Genomic DNA, 23922 nt, shown 5'->3' on the forward strand with positions numbered 1-23922 from the left:
AAAGGCTATAGGTCACTGGAAGACTGAGAAATAAGGACAATCAAGGTGATAAAAAGGCAAATTCAATTATTGTTTGGGGTATTAAAAAAGAGTTTTTAAAAATGGCATGTGACTTAAATTAGACCAAGGGCTCCTTTGAAAAGGTCTGTATGTTATGAATGACAAATGTACCAAATTACACGAGTAAAATGGTGCAATTATAATTTATGTTCACTAGTGTTAAGTGTCAGGAAGCTCACAATATTAAATATGACATAATAAAGGAGTAGTTCTGGAAACATTCTGGTAACACACGTTACTAACTCTGCTTTCTCCCCGGAGTCCTTTTGACTTCACGTCTCATGGGGTCATCGGACCCTATGAGACGGCATAGATCCTATCTGCCTGATGGATCATCGAGGTCTGGGTCGTGGAGTTCCTGCTCCTGACTACGCCACTGTCCTGTTGAGACTCCGCCCACTGTTGAGACTCCGCCCACTCCTCCTCCCCACCGCCATCTGCCTGATGGATCGTGGAGGTCTCCATCGTGGACTATGCCTACTATGAACTATTCATACACTCTGTCATATTCATTGAATGTATTTAAACTCTAAATCTGTCCTTCTGTACACATTACATCTATTGCATCTGTCCATCCTGGAGAGGGATCCTCCTCTGTTGCTCTCCTGAAGGTTTCTTCCCTTTTTTTCCCCCTGAAGGGTTATTTGGGAGTTTTTCCTGATCCGATGTGAGGTTTTGGGGCAGGGATGTCTATGTGTACAGATTGTAAAGCACTCCGAGACAAATTTGTAATTTGTGAAATTGGGCTATACAAATAAACTGAATTGAAACTGAATTAAAGTGCACTTTCTCAAAACAGGCACCGTAGTACCTTTTACAGTACGGCACACACACACACACACACACACAAACAACGCACAAGTTCTATGAGGGGCAATGAAGCAGCATCCCAGTGGACTCCTGAGAGGCCTTTACTTGAACATTAGGCCTGGGCTGTGCTCCAGAGACGGCACTGTGCCATACAGCTGGTCTGGCACACGCTGACAAGCGCGCACACACACGCTGACAGGCGCACACACACTGACTAGCAACTACACACACACACGCGCGCACGCGCACACACCTCTTTGTAGTGTACATTGTACCACTCATTAACAGTGCTTTCACACTCTTGCTCACTGAGGCGCACACACCTGACCCGTATTTGTAACCTGAGCAATGCTGAGCCTGCCTGCGAGTAGGGGCAAATACAACCTCACAACAAACTGCCCTTGGGAGCATATTTCTGCCTTTGTTAAGTGCGTTCATCCTTCCTCTGGCCTCCGATCAGTCCCTCTTCTCCCTCCCATCTTCCCTCCTTTTGCCATAATAGAGGTTGTGAGGTCTCAAACTATTTCTCAATCTTTCTCTCCACTTCTGTCAAGGGAGAGAGGGACAGGGTCAGCTGGACTGAATTTGACATGAGAGATCCAGAGAGATGGGAAAGAAAGCTAGCTGGATCAAGTACCCTGTGGTATATTAGCTGGCTGACCTGTGGGGTCAGGTCATAGTTTGGGTTTGAGGCAATCGGACCTTCTGTCTTTTAAAGGGCTGAATAATGGGGGGGAAGGGGGTGATGAAATAAGGAACGAAGATGTCATCATGCATTGAGAAAGGTTGCTTCATAGACAGACATACAAAGTCCCTTTCCTTGTAGAACATTGCATGGCTTGAAACAGGTGTGTGTGGCTTCCATCAAGTGCCCTAAACCCCTGATTTGAGTCACTCCACTAACATTTACAGTTGAAGTTGCAAAAATATGACCTTACTGCGATGCCACGAGATCACACAGCTTCGGGCGTGGTTTAGGTTTGTTCAAAACAAAGATGGCCGCCACTGAAGAAGTTAGCGTAGGTGTTTCAAGTGCATAGGATGTATCAGAACTAGTAGAAAAAGGTATTTCTTCAATGAAAGAAGAGCAAAGAATAGCGCTAAAGGCTTTGCTTGAGGGAAACTACACTTTCGCTATTCTCCAGACTGGCTTTAGCAAGAGTTGGAGTGACAGATGGTTCATCCAATACTATTGCAAAGTATGGTTTTTAAGTGGCTGCGTTGTGTAATGTACAAGTAAAATACAATGACTGAGTGATGCACTTTCCCAATAAAGCTAGACCTTTACAGTAGCCAAGTTGGCCAACGCATGATTAATTAAGGATCAAAGCAAGACTTTTAAAGATATTTTAGGGGCACAAGTGAAAAACTTTTCAGTATGAACTTTTGTTTAAAAGACTTTTTGCCCTCAAAAGCTCATTTACTTTGTCCTTTGAGGCGTGCCACAGAGTCAGCCTTATTGGCCAAGGCAATGCAGTTCAGTTTAGACTGAGGGACCCACATACTTACGCCCACGCAAACGGGTCTAGGCTGTAATACATAAAATGGTCTGTGCAAAGTGTCAGACATCTAATGACCCAGATCCTCCACTCACCCACCAACTCAACCAGACAGATTGATAAAGTTTAAAACATTCATGTTTTTGGTCAGAGCAAAAGAAATATCTGCCATAAACCGTAAAATTAGGGCTTATTGATGTAACAATGCAGTATCTATTGGCGAGTAGACATAGGGACAGAAAACTAAGAGAAACAAGGGGAATAAGATTCAACAACTGACTGCAGACAAATATAAAGCATGAACTTCATCAGCCCAAAAAGCACCCTCGCAATAGAGATGTATCAACATTTGCTCTGAAGCTTTTTTTCTGAAAAAGTTTACATTTCAAAAAATGTAAAATGATTAGGACTATTTCAAATTATTTTTACTGGGAAATAAATTGTACAGGTTCCCCATGCGCCTGTGAGAGGATATGGTGTGCATGCACAGGTTTGTTTCTCCCCTCTAGATCCCAGGAGAGATTCCAACCCCTTTCCCACATCTATCAGTGAGTCTTTGGTGGTGGGAAGTGGAAATGACATGCCCGTTTGGGAAAATTCTGGGATTTACTTCCCTTGTAGGATTTGCAAGGCCAGGCAGGTCTGGGCATTCCAGACAGTATCTAATGGAGCAAGGACTCTGTGTGTGTGTGTGTGTGTGTGTGTGTGTGTGTGCACTCTTTCCCCGACTAGTGTCACGGAAAAGCTGATTCTTCTGCAGAGGGAACGAAAACAGCCCCCTACAAAAATGACTGAGTATGTGTGTATTGGTATCTCTTTTCCATTTGTCGCTCTATGTTTGACTGTCACTATAAGTACTGTATAAGTATTATTGGTGTGTGTGTGTGTGTGTGTTCGTGCATGTTTTTCTACTTGAATGCCCAACACTGTATGTATCCTGTTCCTATATGATTTGTAAACGTGAGGGTTTCCAAGGGTAGTAACAGAGGGGAAAGGTCAGTGAAGAGGCGTGTGTGTGTGTTTTCTCAAGGCGATAATTGAGTCAACCAAACCAAACATACACAGATAGACCAACCACTAAAAGTCTTGCCTCATTCATCTGTGGGCCTTTACAACACGACTCCCCTATCAGTAGTCAGGAAGTCCATGAAGAAGGGAAACAATAGAGACTGTGTGCGCCTCTAAGAGCCTAAATAAATGTAGAAAACTGACAGGGTTAATGTTTGATTGGGATTACTGAGGCCTCTAACATTCAATTAGATTCGGGAAATAGCCAAGAATATCTGGCCCTGAAAAATGTCATCCGGTTGTCTTTTCCTGATGCCAGAGGGCAAAGCACCAGAAACTAAATGCTGTCAGTAGTTAGCCAGAAATATAGCTAATAATAAAGTAATATGGTCAGGGTATCATTTAAAAACACCTTTTACAATCCCTTAACATTTTAAGTAAACATTGACTTTAGATGAAAATCTTTTAACTATGAGTTTGAGAACAACCCAAAAAAAGCCCTTGAGCCTTGACTTAAGCCAAGTTTATGAAACAGAATTCATGAAGAAAAAAAATTAAACAAGATTACTGATGCCCATTCCAACACAGACATACTTGAGTGTATTTTTCTTGAATTAAGCGTCATTCTTGTTCAATATGATGGCACAGATCTGCATTGTTCTTGTTTCAAGATACTCACACGTATTTATGTAAAATTACTTTAAACAACAGAAATTGCATTATCAAGCAACAATCTGTCGTCTCCTGAAAAAGATTATTGTAGAATCCAATGACTGAATACTAATATTTTTGTAGTCAAAAGATATATTGAAAAAATGAATATATGATATAGGATATATATATATTTTTTTTTTTCAATGTTAGACATTTTTATGTTTTTCAATCCCTACAATTTAGGGTTTTAGCATTTGTTGGTGTAAATGAGAGAATGGGGGTGGTGTGCAACACGTACTTTGAGGAAGATGTGTGTAAATCATGCTTGCCTGTTTGTGTGCCGTTGTGGTGACAGGAACTATGATTAGGAGTGTGAGTGCGCGTGTGTGTGTGTGTCATACAGAAAGTTCAGATATGGCAGCAAGCCTTGCATTCTGCTTTGTGAATACAGACTTTGCTTAGCAAGCAGAGTTTTGCTGAATCAGACATAAGCAGGAGACGGCACAACCCTTATTGTACTCGCTGTAAATAGGAGCCTTCAGACAGGTAAAAATTAGCGGATATGTAGGACCCTCCCCCAACAAACTTCTTTCAAAATTTACCAACAGCGCAGAAATATTACATGTGCACAGTGCCGTTGTGCAAACACCACATTCAACACCAACATGCTTTTTAACCAACGTAAATGAGAGCAATTCCTTTACATTTACTGGTTCATTATCTATTATGGAACGGTATGTTTGCACATAGACAATAACTACAAGTTCTCCTACAGAGAAGATTGGTCTTCTGCTTTAACAGCCCTCTTACGGACGGTTCATGGATTAATTCCTGTACAGGCAGGAACAAAATCAGGCAAGGAATTCTCGAGTAATGCACTTCAACAACTATTCTCAGGGGGTGCTAACCGGCAGTGTTGGTCAATCAACCCCTTTTTGTGTCCAGTGACATATCCATGGACACACCGGACAATATCTACATGTCCGGTCATGTCACTGGTGGAACAGTCCAGAACATGACTAACTGTCAACAACTAGAGGGGTCGCTGTTTGTGCCAAAAACAAATAAACTTTCTCCATCCGTCTCTGGTTACTATTAAGGCCAGGCTCAAACAGACCAGGGCCATACTCGTAGTGACTCATAAAAGACTCATCCCAGCCGAACACACAACAAATGAACCTGGTCTGTTCAATGACCTTTGGATTTTCCAAATGATAATTCAGTTTCTCTAAACAAATGAGCGACAATATGTTCCTGAGAATACCCAACCCCCCCCAAAAATGATTTCACTCTTCTGTTTAGTTGCTAAATTCTTAACACAAAGATATATATCCAACATAATGTTTGATGCGACCAATAAAAGGTGGCCAGCAGGCTCTTCTTGAAAGTGGGTTTCACACATTGAAAAGTATGCAGGAACACCTCAAACTTCTAGAGCCCCAATTTAACACTTTCAAAAGTTCAGAGAAATGCCATTTGGCAAAATCCCTGTGGGTGTGATTATATTATACGCATTAGTCGCTGAGTAACTACTCGTCACCGTATTCCGATGTGTATGTGTCAGAAAGAGAGTCTGATGGACACACAGAGAGAGATCAAGTCTGAGCTCGTCTTTTAGGCATGTGGGCACTCCGCAAAGTCTGCTGCGTTTAATCAACAGGGTTGTGTTAACAGAGAGCTGGGCTGGCGGCGGGAACTGACAGGTCGACAGCCAGCACACTGCTGCTACTGATCGGACAGACGCACAGCAAAGACTCAAAATATAAAGTAAAAAAAACTATGTATGAGGGAGTTCATCATGAACAGGTATGTCAAATATGTTCCCATGGGATCAGTCATACATGCGCGGTACACACAAATAGTGACGAACATTGTGGGTTTGGACCTAAAAGTAGGTGGAGACGATTAACAAATGTCCTTATTTTTAAATTTAGAAGCCAATCCAACACCTCACAAGACTAGTGCACAGAACCATTTGTTCAGTGTGTTCATATCTGTCTGCGAGAAAAGCAACAGTCAATCTGTTTTTTAAGCTTAAATTGCCAGTCGACATTCTAAACTTCCTCAATGAAATAGTGCTGTATCAAACTGGTCAACACCATTTCCTTTAGCACTACTGCCACCTACTGACATTTACAATAAAGTAACCATTTACCTAACATACCACACATTTAGTTATGGAAGCAAGTGTATGAGTTGCATTGTATTGTAGTTAACAGTCATATTATTCTGCTGTAAGTCTTTGTGCGTCTTACTGAGATCCTCGGCCAGCTGAACTCGGCGGCCAGTGATGAGGTGGGTTTTCTTCTCCATGTCTTCCCCAAAGTCATCCAGCACCTCCTTTACATTTTTCTCCAGCCGGCGCACTGAGAAGACACAAACGCACACACACACTTCAGATTGTTCTCTTTATTCTTAAATTGGTTGCGAGTGGAATCGCCCATTTTCACTTTAGGTGACCCATATATAAATCCACTGATAGTAATACCAATTTTGATTTCGATGTTGGATTTCCCTCCTGAATGAACAAAAGGACTACAGTTGCAAGTGTTGTATGGCAAACTGTAAACATTGCTGCGATAACTTGTTAACATTACAAAACAGCTCACAAGACAAGTACCGGTACAAAACAACCAAACCCATGATAATTACACAATAAATCCAAACCTGAGAAGCAATGCAAGGCATAGAGTTTGATATATAATCAAAATGTGATTTTATGTGACTCGTCCTTTTTGTCCTATTTACATGATGATACCGTATTTCGTATCCCCTCTCCTTACCCTCAGTGTTGGTGAGCTGCTGTCGGAGAGTGTTGCCTGTGATGACCAGCATCCTCTGGATCCTCCAGAACAGTACCACATCATTGCACTCCAACTAGAAATATATGCAGGCACACAGCTTAGCTTTTCACACACTCACTTTAAATATCGAGGAAAATAAATTGTAAATGAAAGCCAACTCATCATTTCTTCTTACCTCAGAGTCGACAAAGTGCCTCTGGTAGTAGTAGAAGCCTCTCTTGCAGAGGTTACAGTGAGACAGCGCCTTCTGCAAGAAGTGTCGACGATACAGCTGATGCCACGTGTCCTTGATCTGTAGTTATTGGATGGCAGCATAATGAAGCACTGTAACCAGCTAAAAATATAGCAAGCATGTGTTTTATGTGAGCCAAGACCCAGACGATTCAAACGGGCTCTCCCAAAAAAGGTAATGAATCAGGCACGCCAGTATTTTAAACTCACCAGCACAGGGTCAACTTCAACCCCTCGTCCCTCCAGATTCTTCCTGACTGTGGTGACCTCGTCATTCGCCAAGTAGGCTGTGTGCTCATCGTGTAGCTTCAGCAAGCGCTCCAGCTCATTTTTTGTTTCATTACGAATGTGCTACAAGGTCAAAGAAAAGGGAGTGAGCACTGTCCTCATGGTGGGTGTACAGTAGATGGCTATGTCATGTATTGCACAGTACGCATGGGGATCGGCACTAATGGACCAACTGGTATAACATCAGTCTTACGAATAATCCTTCCACTTCAAAACATTGTGAGGTGCCTCTTAAAACCAGCAGTTATCCGCAGGATTTTGGAGAGACCCCTTGAACTCTGACCTGATCTGGTGTGCGATTCATCCAGCTCAGCCACCTCTGCCTCCAGCCTGGACCCACCATATCTCTGATGACTGAATCAGCTACAAGGAAAGAAGAGCAGAAGTCAAGAGCATTCATGGCACCACAGAAACAGAGCTGGTAACGACGAGCAGCCGAGACAAGATAGCAAGGAAGCATGAACACTTCTCCTCTTCCTAATATGTGAATGCAACTTGTTTATCAATTCAAATCCAAATGTGACAAATTTGCCACTAAAAGAAATTTAAGAATTTATTTGGTAGAATTCTGTGAAATATATCTGACATGACGGTTTGAACACTATCCAAATGTGGAGGAGACATAAGGCCAGGAGATGTGAAATCTGCGTTACAACTGTAACTGTGCAGCTGTGTTTGTCGTACTTAGTCTGAACTACAAATCTACATCGGACTTAATAATCACATCATTAAGATTGGGAAGTGAGTCTAGCACAGACTATTTTGGCTAACGTACTGTCTTTGAGGCGTGACTGCAGGGTTTCCTCCATGAACTGGATGGCTGCATCCCACTGGGGCTTGTCTGTGATGGAGCGGTCTTCTAGGGCATTGTGCTGGATCACCCTCTGACACACACACACACAGCGATATAAGAAAACAATTAGTTGTGCTGCAGAGTAATTGCAATACATATCGAGTCTTCTACCAGATGTGCCAAATCAAGTTAGCATCAAGAAGTATTTGCATCAATGTTAGCGAGACCAGTTTCTTTAGATTCACAGCACATGATCATGAAAATGTGTCCGCTTCGGGAAGTGTTAAATCAACTAGTTTGTGGGCTCTCTGGACCCTTGCACACAGGGTGAGTGGATTTACTGTGTGTTTACCAGGCTGTCCTTGGCCCTGTCATTCCACTTGTGCCTCTTGATGCTTTCGTCCTTCACAGCCTCCTTCAACTTGTCAAAAATGTCGTCCTGGTCTTTGCCTTTGTATTCAGCCATGAAGCGAGCAAACTCTTCCTGCAGGGTCTCCCAGGCAACCTAACGGGAGGCCAAGTATAGTGTGGAAAGAGGAGGCTCATATTAGCAAAAGGCCATTTTATGATTGAATATTTGTCACATTTCTACAGTCTGTGGCACAAAAGTTGAACTAAATATAAGTAGTAAAGAAATATGAGGATATTACAATCAGCCTGTAGTATATATTTATTCAAAATAATATAATTTATTTCTGAATGAATTTAAACAGGGACAAACTCACAAAGCAATTTATATTCATAAACTGTCCTCGTCGACGTCAATTTATAAGATCCGATAAAACCAAAGTTTGATTGGATATCAAGTGCTAGTCATCATCTCCCTTTAAACAATCTGTATTACATAATGACCAGGTGTATGAAGACGTTAACGTTGAATGTTACCTCCAGTGCTTTGTGTGGAAGCTGCTTGTCGGTCCACTGCTTGAGCTTGATGTCTACGGTGGTGTTAAAGGTACCAGAGTCCGTTGTTTGAGCAGCAGGCAGGTAGATGTTTTCAATCACATGGGTGGAAACGCGTTCCCACAGCTTTTTCTGCAAGATGGCCTCCCTGGAGGAGTAAAAGATATGTCATGCAAACTTCCTCATTAGCGAGAGGGAAGAAGATATCTTTTGACCGGCACCTCTGGCCGTTGTGATTTTGGTGTTCCAGGTGCTGACTTGTAGTAAGACGCTGAAGGTCTTTCTACCATATTGTAGATGCATGTACTTTTATATATTTTTTTTATTCTGATAATATTTTTTAAATTCATTTTAAAGATGGATTGAACAAGCAAGAGTGTTTGTAACAAAGTTATTTTTCCAGGTGTCCAGTTAAGTCACCCGGTGGGGTAAGAAAACAATGAGTGAAGAGGGATCGTTCATGGCTGAGCTTCTTTCACTTTTGTAGTCAGTGCTTCAATTGCACTTGGCTGTAGATTCCAATACAGCTTCAGTCTGACCCTGTTAGCAGCTAACAGCCTCCACACTCTGGCGCCACCTCTCCAGGGCAGTGTGACAAATGACAATGGAACAAAACCTTACCCAAGTCCCCTTAAGACCAGACTGGTGTTGTGCCTTCCTCATTTATCATAAACACACTCATATTTCATTATGCTCCCCTTTTGTTCAGGGAAGTACTCCTCACTGTCAATAAGCGCTATCTCCAATATTGCTGTCTGGCTGCTCACTGGCTAACAGGGCCACCCCCGTTACCATCCATGGGCCATTCATCAAAATATTGATCTGGGAGAACTGACGGCACGCACACTGGGGATGGCCACAACACCGTCCATACATCTCATTTAGCAAGGTTTTCCTCATTGGGGGCGAGGTCTAACTTTAAATTCATTCACAGACAAATACAGCAAGACATTGACATGCAGTTGGCTCTAAAAATAGCTTTCAACTCATGTCTGGTTGAGTGCTGGAACGGTGCAAACGCATCATTGAATTACTTTAAAAAGGCAGAGACAACATAGTCCCGTCCTCATAAGGGGGCATCTCAATAGGACCAATACCCTTCATAGAGTGGATGCAACATTACACATTTGACAGAACTACAGGTGGGAGTGTGCAGGACACGCCTTCACTCAAAAAGTATAAACCAACAAAACATTAAAAATAACTTACATTGTTTTATCTGCAGTCTAAAATGTTTGTGCTGCTAATGGTATTACAATCTAGATATTTGATAGAAAATCAAAACCTACATTTCTGTATGATTTAGAGTTGTGTGTGTATTTGTGTCTTTTAACAATTAACACTGATACAATTGTTTAAGAATAATGAAAATTAGCTTTTTGTTAACTTACCAGTGTTGTGGGGTCACTTGACTTAAACTAATGACTTCATCCAAGATTTCATTTTTGGCCTTTTCGAAGAGTTCGTTCTGAAAAAAACACATCTGTATTGTAACTAAATGTCTTTGGAAGACCTTAAATGGTGTGTAATTCCTAACAGTGCTACCAATGAACTTCCAATCATTTTAGCTTTTTTATGGCGAGCATTTGTTAAAGAGCATTAGTGTGTAATTTGTATGCACATGCCGTTTGTGTTTCTTACCCTGTCCAGCTCTCTCAGGCGAGGGTAGTTGTTCTTCCACTCTGTCTCCAGGTTGAAGCGAGATGCTGTGGCGAGTAGGGACAGTCAAAATGAGTATTTCAACATCTGAATGAAAAATATCTAACAAAATTGAATATGAATGATATCATCATAACCTGGGATCTTAAAAGGTTTAAATAAATCAACCTTAAAATGTGTCATGTGATCATTCTCATGCCTGGACGAAACTTCTCCTGTATCGCGTTTTTTTTACCTTTGATGTTACGTTTCATCAAACAATAATGATCTGGAGCAAACAGTCAATGACCATATAGAGACAAAGCCTGCTTTATTTGAACTTGATGATAAAAATACAGCTTCCAGACCAAAAACGGTGCCTCTGTTTGAATAAATATTGGTGAGGACTTTCCAAACTCGCTCTCTTAACTGGTCCACTCGGAGGAGACGGGATGGAGCCAATCACACACTCTTTATAGTAGTAGTTTGAGGTCTTATATATGCACACACACACACTCACTCATGCACACACTGACACAGCTAGGACGCACACACCAAGCCTGCTGTCCCTTTCCACAGTTCCCTATCCACAGTGGAGATTAGGCTAATTGCTGGTTTGTGGGGCTACAGCGGCACCAAGCATGGAGGATGGAGGCAGGCTGTGTGCGATTTCATGGGAAATGGATCGATATGCCACACAATGGGCCTATGGGAACTACAGTCTCATGGCGATAAATCTCCTGTGCCGATAGCAATGGGCCTGAGATTGTCTAGACTAGTTGTAGTTGGAAAGCAGGACTGAGAGTGGAAAAGTGTGGCAGGGTGAGCTGAGTAACGCCAATACAGGGAGGCGGGAGAGTAGAAGCCGTAGTAGCACCTGTTCCTTGTACTATAAATAAATCAAATCCTATCATGCTCATTCACACTATTAAGACATGCCGTGGACTGTAAAAGGCATTGGATATAAACATTCAATCAATGACAAAAATAACAAGGCATATAAATCAGTGGGATGATGCCTGGGATAATAGTTAGTCCCACATATGCAGTCATACCTTTGAAGACATCCGCTTGCTGCTCCACAGACTCCCTAACCATCTTCCAGAAGCAGTCGGAGACAGCCAGACTCAAGTTCTTTGTTGTCACTTGGTGGGCCTTCAGCATGCCATCCCTAGTTACATACATACATTCATTGTCGGTTATCAATTAATTAATTTGACGAAGCATTCATGTTTGGTTAATCTCGTTGAACTTGCTTTAGTAATCTAGAGTTCTGGAAAAAGTCTTCCTCATATTCTTTAATGGAGTCTATGCTTTCACCACTGCTCCCTGCTCACAAGAAGACAGCAGAACAAGATGCAAGTAAGTTCAGTACATTTTAGATGAAATACATAATAATACCGACTATACGCTTCTAATCACAGAATGATGCCATATAATTAAGGTTACACAAAGTAAATACTTCCCTTAAAAAAAAAAAATTAGATTACAAGTAGATGTTACCTTTTCCTGTCACAACTGCAAAGTAGCCCAGGGCCTTCATGGGAAACAGCTTTCCTTCCACTATTTGCTGGATCTAAAAGACAAAAACAAGAACTTTCTGAAATTCTGACAGCAGTCCACTCTGTGAGCTTCCCCAACATCAGCTTATTGAGAGACCACTGAGATAAAGGAGCTCCCTCTTGTGGAGCAGCTGCCTATAGCTTCACTCACTCACACACACACAGGGGCTGACAAGTTAAAAATGCAGCCGTTTTGTGAATCAAATTCAGCTTGAGGCCATCTATGCTCCCTATTTCTGCAATATTAATGCCATTCAACTAGTGATGATTATGATCGACTTCATCACTTCATTGCCTGAATTGATAGTCGAGAACATTTTGACGAACAATCCTAATTACCTTCGCATTGAAAATGCGGAAGGTTATGTTTTGATCGCCGTGTATTTATTTATTTATTTGTATGCGTGTTATTTGCAGAACTCAAAAAGTATTGAACCGAATCACATGAAATTTGGTGGGATGATTGGTTATTATCCGGGGACCAGTTGATTAGATTTTGGGATCGATCGGGTCAACGGTCAAGGTCAAAGGTCATTAACAGGTCAAAATCGTCTTGAATCGCATGAAATTTGGTGGGATTGGTTATTATCCGGGGACCATTTGATAGATGTTGGGATCAATCGGGTCAAAGATCAAGGTCATGGAAAGGTCAACATCTTTTTTTTACCATAGCACGATAAATTTTTGTCCAATTGGCATGCAACTAATGCCAAAATGTTCATAATTCAATGCCAAATCTTGTGATATGCGAAGGTATGCGCTCTACCGAGTGCCCATTCTAGTTTTAAATGTGGCATTGCTGTCGCTTTTGATTATCAACAATAAAAAAGCCTGTAGAGCAATCCATGCTTTTATTACAACTAGTGCAGTACCCGATTCCATATTACATCGGATTTTAAGCAGAATCCAACTCGGTGGCACCAATGACGAGCACTAAGAATAACTATCGCCAATCTTAACACTGATAGTCTTGGTAACTAATAAAAGGTCATATGGAGGCATCATTATTCAATTGAGACCGTTTCATAACCAGTTCAAAGTTTCTCACGGTAACTTCCAGCATCATATTAGAATTAAAAGCTTCACATTGAACAGACGTGAAGTATATTCAAGTACAATGTGCTGATAATGGCTCTTTCATTCTTCACTTGAAGTAAACATGAGCAGGAGTTTTATTGTGTAGTTTTACCTCAGAAAAAAGGTATTGAGAAGCCTTCTTCCTCTACCACTGTCAATACCAACATTCCTGGTTAGAGAAAGATGAAAAGTAAAGCTAAAACGTGTTTGCCTGGGGCCCCGAAAAATCTATAACTCTGACCCTGAAAAACATATCCAAGTCTCCGTTACTCGCAATCAGAAACATCAATGAAATACTATTTTCAGAGGTATTAATCTGTAAATTTTTGTGTGTTGCCCTGCAAAAGTCATACACTGAAAAATACTATTCTACTCAAGGGGGAGAAACACACTAAGCAGCAAAACACTGTTGAGATACACAACTCTGCCTCCAGCAGCTATCCGTTCATGTCGACTCCGGGGAAGTGAAAAAGAGAGAGCCGCAGTCTGCCGGCTGCAGCTCTCTTGTTCATTCAGTTTATTTATATTCTACATGTCGGCTATGCACATTGCAAAACATTTGACAGCGTACTCTCTTGTGTCCCAAGCAATACACCTGCCAAGTGTGAAGTAGATTAGATGAACAGTTCTCGAGATGGAAAGGACGTATACACAGACAGACAGAGAGTTTCCTTGCTTGAGATCATTTTGATGACATATGTGAATAAGTATCAAGGCATGATTAGTCAGTGAAATCCTTCATACTAAGTAACATTTTGTTGTATTGGATTTTTGGGACATTTAAGCCATCTTACTCTGTTTGGGCTGGCCAGGTTTTTCTCAGCCAAGTCCACCTTGGTCAGAACAAAGATGGTCCTCTTCCCCTGGGGGTCCATCTGACTAACCAAGTCTGTTACAATGCTCCTCTCTGCATCCACACTGCCATCTGAAGGGAGATAAGGAGGGCACAGGAGATATGACAATGGTGTGGATATCATAACACATACCTGCAAACTCATGAGGGGTGAAAAAGGTGACAGGGGGGGGGGGAGGAGTCTGTTGTCTGTTCCTTGAGTCTGTCCTGCCTCTACCTGGTTGTCACGATCTTCTATACCATACCTACCATAAATATCATGATACCCGATACAATACCATAAAAACAATATGCTACCATAAATACGATACTGGTATATTTATCTATAATAGTAATAAATTAAATATCTGTATTGTTCAACTTTTTCAACACTTAATAAATAGCAGTAATATTAGTATTAGCCCACAGCAAGATATTAATGAAACTACATGGTGCCATCATAGCATTGATTATACACTATGTGGCCTTTTATCTGCAGGGCTCTCAAGTTTTGAAGACAGGCAAGAGTGACATATCCATCATCATCATCATCATCCCCCCCCCCCCCAGCGTGAGAAATACGATGTGTGGCGGGAGTGCGTGACTTAAGACCGAAATGCGTGACTGTCACGCTCAATGCGTGACACTTGAGAGCCCTGTATCTGTATCTGACCAGATGATACAGAGTTCCTTCAGTATGAGCAACTGTAGAGTTGCATAACTTTGCAGACTGTCTGCATTGTAGACAAAGAACTTAAACATTATTATTTATTTTTTTTAAAGCCGAAGACAGTCGGCAAAAGCTCCGCCACTTAACGCCACTCGCTGTGAGCGCTGCGCAGCACAGTGCGTGCAGACAGCTTGACACGCTCTTTTAATGAAGTATTGATACTAAAAATATGCTAAATCATATCGTTTTTAACGTACGGATAACTTGTTAGTATCGATAAACCGCGCTATATTACAGCAGTAGATGTAGCGGGCTGACATTCAAGCTAATGCGAACCCCCCAAACGCTGTCGACGTCTTAACGCTGATTGGCCAAGACTCGACACGTCCCATCAAAGATGTTTTATTGTGAAGATCACCACTTCACATTTTCTCTGTGTCCCACTCCAATCTCATAAACGCCGGCCGCCTCACCCTGAATACAGAGGATGATTGCATTGGGGTTCTGCATGTAAGCCCTGCTGATGCTGAAGATGGTTTCCTTCGTGTCTGACGCCATGCCTGCAGTCACAGTCTGAGAGACACACATTGAAAAAGACAAGTTTTGTCTATTGGCTAAAGTAAAACTCTCAAACAGAACATTTATAATCTAAAACAAATATCCTGCAAATAATACACTTTTAGCAATAATGTACATGTAATGACAGATAGTATCCAACTATTGAGTTGTCAAATACATTTGTAAACATTTCCACCCTTGTTCATTTAAGAATGTATACTTACACTGATGACTCCTGGTAAGTCAACAAGAACCATCCTCTGGATGCCGGGGCCTTTGACACTCAAGGATATTGTCTGATGAGCAAAAATGTAATATTATTATTCTATAAAACATTACAGATGCATTACAAATCAGCAAGAAGCTGCTTTGTCAACAATCTGAATGGAAGCACTATGTCCAACCTCACAGCTGACGGTCTGTCCCTCTTTCACACTCTTCCTCATCCTCAGCTCAATCTCATGCCTCAGAGCAGCGAGCTGCAGGACAAATAATGAGATGCCAGGTACATGTTAGCAGGTAAAAAGGCAGAAAAAACACAGCGAGTGCTAAAATGTATCTTTGGTGATGGAGTGCGTAACTTACGTCCTCCTCCTTGCCAAGGTCAAACTCACGGCCACTGTCCTTAAACATGGCCACGTGGTGGGGGCCTTCGCTGAGTGTTACCTGCAGAGAGAAGATGAGAATTGTCGAAGGCCCAAACAGAAATACATCAGCACTGGGATCCGACACATTTACCTCTCACACAATACTTAATTGATTCTGGCTAACACTGGCTGCCAATGCTATCATTTCATGAATAATTCAAAGAATATTAGTGGTCCTTGTAAAAGGAAAGATTACCAAATCTCAGGCGGTGTGGTCTCACATACCTTGACAGGAGAGCGGGTCATCATCTCTCCTGAGCCCCTGGGGAAGATCCTGGCCTGAGCTATCATCTCCAGCACACTAGTCTTCCCAGCGCTCTGATCCCCAACCACAACCACCTGAAACCGGGTGAGAGGTTAGAAGAAATACAGACAAAAGACCAAAAAAGACCACAGCATGAAGTAGAATATGAAACACAGGGCACTAAACAATTAGAATCCAAGCAACAGTACATACATGTTTACAAATTTCTTTGAATTAAGACATCATATATTAGCATGTTTCTTGCATCATTTGTATCTCAAACCAAAATCAAAGTTAAATATTAATATGAACAAAAAGTTGATATCTATATAATATCTGGCTGCAATCCATCTATTTGAGTGATCCTTACCCTGGGTAGGTGGTCCTGGGTGTTGTAGTTTGCATCATAGTCTGACAAGATGTCCAGGACTTCCGAATACAAGTCGATAAGGGATTTCTAGATTGGATGACAACAGCATTTCATTTGAATGATAATGTACATTAACATTGTAATTGGTCCAGAGTGGCAATGAAAGCAAGGTATAATTACAAGAATAGAAGAATAATTAAACTAATATCACATAAGGCAAATCCAAGCCTCATGTGTATCAGCGTGTTTTTTTGTGCTGAAGTGTTTAACCCACCTTGACTTTTCTTTGGTGAATCCCTTTATCATCTTTTTGCAGCACCACTTTCCTCAACTCTTTATTCTCCTTCTCCACTCTTTCCAGCATGCGCTGATATTTTAGCTGTGGGATGAACAGTATAATTCAATCAATAAATCAACTAGCATCATTAAGACTTAACATCTAATATAATGTGTTTGCCACAAACCTGGTGGCAGTATTTGATCGAGTGGTAAACTCGTGTGATTTACCATGTTTTTAGTGTAGTACAACACATTTAGGTATAACAAAGATCCTATTGGACTTTTTGGGCAGTTTATAAAAGGCAGATGTAAGGCATAGAGTATATAACATTTGAAAATAAAAACTCTATAAGATTTAGTCGATTTAGATGAGCTGCTTGATACTAAGAATCTTCTGTTCCCCTTAGAAATAGCTTCAATTGAAAGGAAACACACAATCTACTGTACCTGTGTACGGAGCAGTTCTTCTTGGAGCTGGTCAAGCCTTTCTTTGTCGGATGACTACAGGTTGACGTAGAAAAATAGAAAAAGAACAGCAGAAACCAATTTAGTCAATGCTTCCTCTCCGTTTTGAAAACAAGGGCTTCTTGTTACTTCACAAGCACGAAATCCCCCCAGCACCACAAAGGTTCATTACGTGCACACTGTATTCCAGAGAGAACTAGATTTGACAGAGTAATGCATAAAGAGTGGAACAAAAATCGAATGTCAGGCAGACACCACGCATTCTGGTATCACTCTGCTTCGATCAACGAGCTGTAATTCATTAACAGGCACAAATCACAGTGAGCCATGAAAAACACAGCTTAATTAAAGTGCAAATTATTTTTCATGATTGGGCAAACCTCATTCGATTAAAGATGTTGTACACTAGGTTTGTCAAGATGAGAGGCAGGAGACAGCGCAAACATGAACAAATGAGATTGGCAACAGAGGAAAAGTCATTTAAAAAGACACTCCAAACTAGTTTAGATAAAAAACTCTGTACTGTAAAACAAGCAGTGTGCTGGAAGTAATGGTCTTTGTTGTTGCCAACACAGTGAACTCTCCAATCATTATATAGCTGGGTCCATTCACGGTAACTTCAACTCAGGCCATGCAGCTGGTGCCACTCCACTCCATGCAGTGTTTCCGTACATTACTGGCGAGCTGCTGATGATGATGATTATCCATCCAGTTGCATGAGAGAGTGAGACTGAGCTACGTCCCTGTGCTTCTGGAACCAGGCTATGAAGGTCCATGCATGCCTTCTCCACAACCGAAGCTGAGCCTGACAGACTATGGGGTGATACATGGAGGCTACTGTTGGATATCCTCAGGGACATACTAAAGTATTGACTAATTTGTATGCTCTTCACATATTATAAAAGCAGCTTAAAACGTTGAATTAATGTAGAGGGCTCGACAAAAACACCTGTAAAATATGTTGCCATCCAAAGCATGAGCAATGCAATAAATACATTCAGTCAAGGGGAGTTGTTGAATGGATGGTGGTGTTGTTGTTCTAAAATTGCTTTTGATCTTCAAGTGACAAATTAAATTGCTTCTTACAAATTAAGTTAGTTAAAGAATAACTTAACATCAAGTGAAAACCATGTTTTTGCTGACCTCCAGTGGTGGCTTCTAATGTTCTGTGACATGATTTTGAGTACGTCAGTCCACTGTGACGTCACTGGTGGGTGTGTTACAGTTGCGAAGGACCACAATTGAGCACCGAGCACATCCAACCACACCCATCAGGGATGCAGGTTGAGGTCAGAGGTGCAACAGAAAACAGAATTCACCGCCTGGTAGTAAATGTCTCTATTATTTGACAAGACGGCTGGTAGCAATGTATTCGCCCTAGAATATAAATATACTCCATAACCGTTTCTTCTCTGCAGCTGTGACTTTTGAAGAGATTTTGGTGGGATAGGGCGGATCTAAGCGGGGTGGGACCTTCACCTTGCGTTTCTGTTGAGGGGGACTGGGGTTCGGAGGCGGACTGGGAGCAGGCTCTGGCGGCGGGGGACGCGCCGGGGGGCGCGCACTATTGGCTGCTGCGGCCCTCCGGACCTCCTCCTCGTGCTGCTGGATCTGCTGCTGAATAAGAATGAGCTCGCCAAGCAGACCCTGCTGGGGTACGTCATAATGAGAGACAGGTAGGAGCAGCAACAAAGACATCGACCAGCCACTGGGCTCAGCCATACAGGCAAACGCTGCATCCGAACACAGGGCGACAACAGAGGAAACATGACCTGTGTCTCAGTCACTGGCATTGGTGCTTGAGCAGGATGATTCAACCAAGGCTCAAGTTTAACAGAATCAAGGTCTTTGGCTTTGTTAATCTTGCCACCATTATCAGAGCTACCCAACAAAGTCAGTCTCTCAAACATAAAAGGAAGATGCCAAACTTGGCCAGCCTGAAGGCAGAGGAGGTGACTAATACACAACCAGCACCTCTCAGCACGCGGCAACAACAGGGACTGTGTTCTCTTTCCTCGCCATCATCCACCGCTGTGGGTTAATGACTTGTGTTTACCAGACAGCGCCATAACTCATTTTCATACTTAAACCTAGCAATATAAAATACAGATGACAATGTGTGGAAACACAATAATGTTCAGCGGGTTTGAACATCATCGGTTTAAGGATGCTTAAAAGAATGATGATGATTATGATTAAAATAAGCAAAGCCAGCACTGGGGTATTGCTCTATCAGAGGCAAAGCACAAAGCATACATTATTGCAGGTGAATTCTGCTTAGGTTCAGGGGTCCCCAACATGACATAATTTAACTTTGTGATGTTTTTTGGCTTATTTCTGCTCCTTGAAATGCACACACTATATTTGTTGAATATAGTGAAACATCAACATATAAGGATTGTCTTGTGTTTCATGTGCTCATTCATGTTGGAAACCACGATTGCAGAATAAAAGCAGGAAATAGCCAACATCATTATTGTTTAAATGCTGCTCTTCTTAATATTTGTTGTCAATGCTTCACATCATGTGAAAATTGTTTTCGACTTGAAGTCCGTACAGTAATATAACCACACAAATAGAAGAGGGGGACACTTAAATGGATAACTTTGCAAAAAAGAACAAAACTCAAAATGAACACATAACACAGAGGACAACAGCAATGAAAAGAAATGTGGATATGAAATGTTCTGCCAGAGACTGCTGTGTAATGTAAAGCTAGCAAAATGAATATTCTCCATCAAATGAATTTCTGGAACAGTTAAGAAGCATGACAAGTATTTAAGGCAGTGTGCATCGACTCTCAGCGTACACTGCACAGAATAAGCTTCATACATGTGATGGAACAACCGTACACATTTGTATCGTACCGTTACTGCCATAAAACGGGATAAGATCTTGAACATACTGTAGGCGAATCACATGAGACTCAACCTTCACATACAGATGAACGGATTGAATCAAAATGCACTTAAAAATATGACATTTCCCTATATTTCAAAATATGTGGCATTTAGGGGCCACTTTTATTCAAGGTGCTTTGTGAGTGCATATTTTATAATAATTAGGACCTTGTTTAGGATAAACTTTTAACAACTTATGTGGGACCACAAAAGGTGGATCCTCAGGGCCCTTATGGTTTAATGTCTTGAGCAATATCAAATTATATCCGTTTCTTTAACCCTTGTGTTGCCTTAGGGTCATTTTGACCCGAATCAATATTACACCCTCCCCCCGCCTTAGGATTAATTTGACCCCATTCAATGTTTAATGTCGGTATTCTTTCGGTAGTCAACAAACAAACATAAAGTGCCTCACACTTAAACTTGGAAAACAATATTAATTCTAATAATTTTCTGGAGGTTTTAATTGCTGGCATCAAATTGAACCCAAAGGGTAAAATATGTTAGTAAATATAAAGGTAACAGGAGGGTGAAACATTGAATCGGGTCAAAATGACCCAAAGGCGGGGGGAGGGTGTAATATTGATTCGGGTCAAAATGACCCTAAGGCAACACAAGGGTTAAGTAGTTTTTTGATTCAACCCAATTCTTGCTGCTGAAGTGAAAGTTAGCCAAGCTGCAGAGAGGACAAAGCTGAGGGGTGTCAGCAGGTTTTACTAACTTACCTTTTTGTATTGCTTGTCGCTGCCATCTTGTGTCGCTGCATTCGAAGAATCTGTGGCTTTGAGTGGAGGATCGCCTGCAGTTTCTAGCAGTGGAGATAAAAGGACAGAGAATAATATTCCTTGTAATACTGCATCTTGGACTATTGAGTACTGAATAACAAGAACCTTAGGGAGACAGTGATGGGGATAGCGAAGATAATGCCAGATAAACAACATTTAAAGCATGCATATGATTAGAGAAATTAGGAGAATGATTAACTTTCAAATGTTTGGAAAATCTTGCACCGTCTTGAACATATACAGTGCAAACAGGTACACATACAGGACTGTCTCAGAAAATTAGAATATTGTGATAAAGTTCTTTATTTTCTGTAATGCAATTAAAAAAACAAAAATGTCATGCATTCTGGATTCATTACAAATCAACTGAAATATTGCAAGCCTTTTATTCTTTTAATATTGCTGATTATGGCTTACAGCTTAAGAAAACTCTAAAATCCTATCTCATAAAATTTGAATATTTCCTCAGACCAAGTAAAAAAAAAAGATTTATAACAGCAAAACAAAATCAAACATTTGAAAATGTGTTTCCAGGTGTTTCGAGTTAATTAGACTATTCAAGTGATTTGTTTAATACCCTGCTAGTATAATTTTTCATGATATTCTAATATTTAGAAATAGGATATTTGAGTTTTCTTAAGCTGTAAGCCATAATCAGCAATATTAAAAGAATAAAAGGCTTACAATATTTCAGTTGATTTGTAATGAATCCAGAATGCATGACATTTTTGTTTTTTAATTGCATTACAGAAAATAAAGAACTTTATCACAATATTCTAATTTTCTGAGACAGTCCTGTATACGCTGTAAACACATTGATCACCAACCTCAATTGACCAAAAAGCCCAATGGACTTTTTTCGGCTCATTATATTGACTTAAATAACTGAACACATGTACAGTGATTGTTTTAAGAAAGCATTGCGTAATTAGTTCCAGTAAGAGTAAAAAGTATCTTCACAACATTTCGTAGGCTTAGTTCTTCGAGCTAAATAAAAAAATATGCCATCACGGTTCAGAAAATAGTTTTGGATGATACCATTGAGATAAACTGTTGGACACTGACATTTTAATTGCTGAACTTGGTGATACAGTTGTTACTGTAACACTGAATGCTGAAAGTAATGTAATAAAGAATCATGATCTCTAAAACAAATCAAAACAGTTCCTAATATTCAGTGATCAAATGGGTCTCAAGTGTCTAACTTCCATTTCTATGACGTAAACTTATTGCCAAGCACCAAGCAAAGTCTGCTCTGCCATTTCAGTGAGGTAGATGTTAACAAAGGCACTCCACTGCAATGTGACGTGAATGGTCAAATGTAGTATCAAAGGACACTAAATAAATAAATACGGGAAACATATTTTCCGAGGGTGTGAAGTTGAGAAGAGCCAGAAACACTCCTTTGCTAGATTCATGACTCACATGAGGGGTGTGGTCCCGTCTGGCTTGGCAAAGTGTCTGTACAAAGTATTTTGAAAGCTACAGTCCATAGACCAGTGTGATTGACCCTAATTATGGTTATATTATTATTTATCAATTATTTGACCGCTATTTGGCAAATTCCAAGATGGGACTATTTGCAGTACATTTGTAACACAAAATTATTTTCTGTGCGTTTTCCAAACATTTCATTGAAAATAACGAAAAGCAGACTGACATCATCCCACACATTAGTCAATAAAGAAAGCACTCCACAGGCCAGGGGAGAGAAAAGGTGGAAGTCAAAGGAGGCAAAAACCACACAGACAAAGTCCAGCCACGCACAGTCAGGTTAAAGAGACTCAAAGGGGAAGAGGACAAACTAAAAGGCGAACACACTGGATCTGCTTTTCAGATCAGGAACGAAACATTTGAAATTATCTCTGGTTTTGCCCAATTTTTAACACTTTTTCTTTTAATGCACTTGAGCGTGTATATTTATATATAAACTAGGGAATAGCAACCATTCAAGTTCTCAAAGGATTTTCTCAAATATTTCAGGAAGAAGAAGAGCAACTTGAAGAATGAGGTTGGAGTTTACTCCAGAGAAGATATGCCAGCCACAGCGTAACATTGGAAGTCTGGATAAATAAGCATAGTCTTCTGGATATCCAGTCCAAGAATAAACTTTGTCACCAGCCTCGTCCTAGGTCACACGGTTCACTGAATACAGAACCTGCATTGACAAGGAACACTGCCATTGTTGACAGCATCACTGGTCAGCAACTCGGAAGCCAAAGTCCTAGGAAGGTGCCCTGCTACTGCCTTAGGGCCGAACCATGGCAAGCAGGAAACCACAACCATACCAACATCGTGGCCATAGTCAAACAGCGGCAGTGGGATAGAGGGGAGAAGGCAGCGCTACTGAGTGTGGGGTTTACACACCTAACAACAGATGCAGACCAGAAGCTCCTTTGACTTCACTACCCAAACTCACACCTGTGAAGAACGTGGAGGAGGAGAAAGGCAGAACAACACAAGATAAAAAAATCATAACAGACAGAAGCAGAGGGATGGTGCTCAAAGCAGGGACACAGCTAAATGATGAGTATTAAAACAACGTCTGTGCTGTGCTGGAGCTTCGACTGAAGTAGTCACTTATTGAGAAACTGTTAAAAGAGATAAGCACACATCAAACTGGGCCTTATCCCAATCAAGAAGTTAATCTATTTATAGGCATCTTCTTATTGGCTACTGACTTTTAGGCAGAGTAAGAGATCTTTGAAAATATTTTATTATGACATCACTTCTTTTAACTTGTGACTTGATTGAAAAATTATTTATTATTTATGGTGAGAGATAACTTTATTCTAGGGTGAGCTGTCCATGTTGTGAAACATTCTTCCATACAGTTGGGATATGT

The 23922-nt window shown here is 40.9% G+C and overlaps 1 protein-coding gene across 5 annotated transcripts in view; it reads right to left on the bottom strand.

Annotated features, from left to right (window-relative positions):
- Positions 1 to 23922, bottom strand: part of opa1 (OPA1 mitochondrial dynamin like GTPase) — a 39527-nt gene that overhangs the window by 12639 nt on the left and 2966 nt on the right. Inside the window, exons 5-29 of one of the 5 annotated variants that reach the window (XM_056414493.1) lie at positions 23445 to 23498; positions 21018 to 21100; positions 18872 to 19039; positions 17375 to 17428; positions 16923 to 17027; positions 16649 to 16735; positions 16260 to 16373; positions 15973 to 16053; positions 15792 to 15866; positions 15612 to 15683; positions 15303 to 15402; positions 14122 to 14252; positions 12192 to 12264; positions 11945 to 12017; positions 11744 to 11859; positions 10692 to 10756; positions 10442 to 10518; positions 9033 to 9198; positions 8500 to 8652; positions 8130 to 8238; positions 7638 to 7717; positions 7277 to 7417; positions 7011 to 7127; positions 6815 to 6908; positions 6287 to 6397 (exon numbers count right to left, since the gene is read on the bottom strand). In XM_056414493.1, coding sequence (XP_056270468.1) covers positions 6287 to 6397; positions 6815 to 6908; positions 7011 to 7127; positions 7277 to 7417; positions 7638 to 7717; positions 8130 to 8238; positions 8500 to 8652; positions 9033 to 9198; positions 10442 to 10518; positions 10692 to 10756; positions 11744 to 11859; positions 11945 to 12017; positions 12192 to 12264; positions 14122 to 14252; positions 15303 to 15402; positions 15612 to 15683; positions 15792 to 15866; positions 15973 to 16053; positions 16260 to 16373; positions 16649 to 16735; positions 16923 to 17027; positions 17375 to 17428; positions 18872 to 19039; positions 21018 to 21100; positions 23445 to 23498 — 2499 coding nt within the window. Of the gene's footprint in view, positions 1 to 6286; positions 6398 to 6814; positions 6909 to 7010; positions 7128 to 7276; positions 7418 to 7637; positions 7718 to 8129; positions 8239 to 8499; positions 8653 to 9032; positions 9199 to 10441; positions 10519 to 10691; positions 10757 to 11743; positions 11860 to 11944; positions 12018 to 12191; positions 12265 to 14121; positions 14253 to 15302; positions 15403 to 15611; positions 15684 to 15791; positions 15867 to 15972; positions 16054 to 16259; positions 16374 to 16648; positions 16736 to 16922; positions 17028 to 17374; positions 17429 to 18871; positions 19043 to 21017; positions 21101 to 23444; positions 23499 to 23922 lie in introns of all 5 variants that reach the window. The other 4 variants (XM_056414492.1, XM_056414496.1, XM_056414497.1 and 1 more) reach the window with 4 other exon arrangements.

The sequence above is a fragment of the Pseudoliparis swirei genome, chromosome 5 (genome assembly GCF_029220125.1).
Source record: "Pseudoliparis swirei isolate HS2019 ecotype Mariana Trench chromosome 5, NWPU_hadal_v1, whole genome shotgun sequence".
In the NCBI taxonomy this organism is placed as follows: Eukaryota; Metazoa; Chordata; class Actinopteri; order Perciformes; family Liparidae; genus Pseudoliparis; species Pseudoliparis swirei.